At 40.5% G+C, this 3,453-nt stretch overlaps 1 protein-coding gene across 1 annotated transcript in view; it reads left to right on the top strand.

The window, feature by feature from the left end:
* Positions 1-3,453, top strand: part of ERH (enhancer of rudimentary homolog (Drosophila)) — a 14,209-nt gene that overhangs the window by 915 nt on the left and 9,841 nt on the right. Inside the window, exon 2 of the mRNA XM_005877935.2 lies at positions 2,084-2,171. Coding sequence (XP_005877997.1) covers positions 2,084-2,171 — 88 coding nt within the window. The remainder of the gene's footprint in view (positions 1-2,083; positions 2,172-3,453) is intronic.

Below are 3,453 nucleotides of genomic sequence, written 5' to 3'. Positions count from 1 at the left end.
ATCCCCAAAAAGGAGATGCTCACAGGGATTAAGGGGCTACTTCAACTTTCCTTTTATGGTTGCTGCAGTTACTGTTAACAGGCTATGCCGCTATTGTTAAGAAGGCACTTTTTCAGGTTGTATTTTCATGAATTAAGATATTTCAATATTTGACCCAACATAGCCTCCCAAGGAGGACTACTCATTCGAAAATTGGGTTTCCAGTTCCTGTTTTGTCATAACTAGCTATGTGACCGTGGGCGAGTCATTTTATCTCTGAGTTTCCTTCTTTCTCTGCCTTTTATGTCACTGTTTGGTGTTGTGTTACAGTGCTTAGGTCAAAATCTGAAAAAGTGGCAGCAGTTAATATTGACCCATTCTCGTTGGATAAATGTCAGTGATGATTCCTTATAAAATTGAAAATTGGAATTCATATTTAAAATGAATGATTACTGCTTCGAAAGCCTTAAACACCTTTGCTTTTTAGTTTCTTTCAAAGTTGTATGTAATGAGCAAATTGTATGTAATGTAGTATTTCTTCCTCCGTAGAATTACTGAGAATCTAGGGTTCATGTCTGTTAGAGTTGAAAAAAAGTAACACAGCCAGATTAACATTCATTAGAGTGAATCATAGCTGCTTGGTAATCAGAGACAAGGGATTTTATTAAAGGTAATTCTGCATAACTTTTTTTTTTCTGATTAGGTTTCACAATCTTATTTTTCTGTTGTGGCAGATATATTTATATAAATACATATTTCTATTTGCCTACATGTAATGTTAACGTAAAAAAAAAAATTTAAACCTGTAAAGAATTTTTGTGAGTTTACTTGAGCCAAACTGTTGACAATTGCCAGGAAGCAGAATCTCAACGTAATGGGATTATGCTCCGGAGCAGGGCAGTTTTTTTATCTTGTTATATCCATTACAATCAAAAGAGGGGATGTAAGTGAGTGACATGAACTCCATTGGTGATAGATTAGGGAGGCGGCAGAAAGCAAAGCAGGAGACCTCTGGGATGGGATTCTTTTACTGAGGTTGGTGCGGGATAGTTAACAGTCAACAGTTAACAACAATGAGGGGTTTGTGGTCTCTGCAGAGCGGTGCCTGTGCTTTGAGGGGTCCAGAAAAAGGGAAATTACTTTGACACTCCATTGATACGTTATTGTAGATGCAAAAAGCAATAGGCTCAGTTTAGGTAAAGATTGACCTTTGTCGGGGAAGATAACCAGCCCAGGATGTGACTACCCACCATAACTGCTTTTAGTTAAAGTTTTAATTTCAGGCCGTCCTTTATGGTTACTTCAGGTCTTTATGGTTACTTCAGGTCTTTGAGTTTAGGAGACTGCCATGCAGGCCTTCCCTGAGCTTGTTAGGTTAGCATGTGGCCCCTTTTTTGTCCACAGTACTTACAGTTTGTGTGTGTGTGTATATATAATTTTTTTAAAATGTATATTTTGCAGTGGTGGTTCTCTCTCTCTCTCTCAAGAGAGAGAGAGAGAGAGAGAGAGAGAGAACCATAAGGAAGCCAGGGACTAAATCTATCCAGAAGAAGGGAAAAACTGTAAGATAAATATATTGGGATTTTTAATAAAACCAATGGGTTCCGAAAATAGCTCTAATAAGAAGAAAGTGACCAAAACTGGTTTGGAAAGTATTATGATTTTAAACTGGTTAACAGGAAAGCACTACCACTTAAAAAATAATCATTTTGGCCCTGGCTGGTTCCCTCAGTGGATAGAGCATCAGCCTGTGGACTGAAGGGTCCCGGGTTCAATTCTGGTCAAGGGCACATGCCTGGGTTGCGGGCTTGATCCCCAGTGGGTTCGTGCAGGAGGCAGCCGATCAATGATTCTCTCTCATCATTGATGTTTCTCTCTTTCTCTCTCTCTCTCTTCCTCTCTGAAATCAATTAAGATATATTAAAAACAATAATAATCATTTTTACTACAGTTGTAAATTTGGTCATTTCTAAGTAATTTTTAACCCTTATTTTTGAGCAGTAAGTATTGAAAATAGATTTGCCATGAAGGACTTTATATCATACTCTGAATTTCTCAAATATGAATTAGAACCTTATATTGAAATCACATTTTTCCCTTGCAGTCTCACACCATTTTGCTGGTACAGCCTACCAAGAGACCAGAAGGAAGAACTTACGCTGATTATGAATCAGTGAATGAGTGCATGGAAGGTGAGTTTAAACACTAATCAAGGGGTAGAAATCATTTTCCCCTGATATTCACTATTAGAATATGTCTCATTTAGGAATTGGGTTTGTTTTGTCCTCCAGATTTCTTGGATTCTTCATTTGAGCAGCAGAAATAGATATTTAGGGATGTTGTTAGAAATAAAAATTACCTCAGAGAATAAAGGCAGATGGAACCAAATCAGTGCAATTTGTTGTGTATTTGATAAGCTTATACTACTGCAGTGATAGCGAACCTATGACACGTGTGTCAGAGGTGACACGTGAACTCATTTTTTTGGTTGATTTTTGTTAAATGGCATTTAAATATATAAAATAAATATCAAAAATATAAATTTTTGTTTTACTATGGTTGCAAATATCAAAAAATTTCTATATGTGACACAGCACCAGAGTTAAGTTAGGGTTTTTCAAAATGCTGACACGCCGAGCTCAAAAGGTTTGCCATCACTGTACTACTGTGAAGAGTAGTAGTAGTTAGCCCTTAGTGTTTCTTTACTTGGTAAACCATTAGATGAGAGCCTGTAGATTACAGTCACGAATTTTCATTCTTATATTTAATCTACACTAATAAAAGAGAAACATGGTAATTAGTGTACGACCGCTACCCTTCCCATTGGCTAATCAGGGAGATATGCAAATTAACTGTCAGCCAAGATGGCGGCCAGCAGCCAGGCAGCTGATGCGAACAGGGAGGCTTGCTTCCTGCAGTGAAGGAGGACTCCAACGTTCCCCGCCTGCCTTGCCGGCCTCTGAGCTTCAGTTGGAAACATTGTAACATTTATAGAAGATAAACAAAACCCCAGAAACCTCCTGTCAGTCAGCCGGGATCTCAGAGCTGGAGTCGCAACATTGTTTCGAATACAGAAAACAAAGGCCAGAAACCTGCTTTCAGCAGCCGAGCCTCAGAGAGAAAGCCGGCTCTCAGCTCCAGTGACAGCCATAGAAGGTAAATAAATGCCAGAATAAAAAAAAAAAGAAAAAAAGGAGAGGTTTGGAGCTTCAGTCGCCCGCCAGCCTGAAAACAGCCCTCAGCCCTTCACCCAGACTGGCCAGGCACCCCAGTGGGGACCCCCACCCTGAAGCAACAAGATGGCGGCTAATTTGCATACTGAAGGCAGGCGGCAGCAGGCAAGGCTGTCTGCGGTCTGGGACCCAGATCTGTGACCCTGCCAGGCGGGGGGCACCGCGGGAGGCTGTCCGCAGTCCAGGACCCGGATCTGTGACCCTGCCAGGCGGGGAGCAGTGCTTGAGGCTGTCTGCGGTC

Source organism: Myotis brandtii, unplaced genomic scaffold (assembly GCF_000412655.1).
Source record: "Myotis brandtii unplaced genomic scaffold, ASM41265v1 scaffold536, whole genome shotgun sequence".
NCBI lineage: Eukaryota > Metazoa > Chordata > Mammalia > Chiroptera > Vespertilionidae > Myotis > Myotis brandtii.
This window is presented reverse-complemented; position numbering and strand designations above follow the sequence as displayed.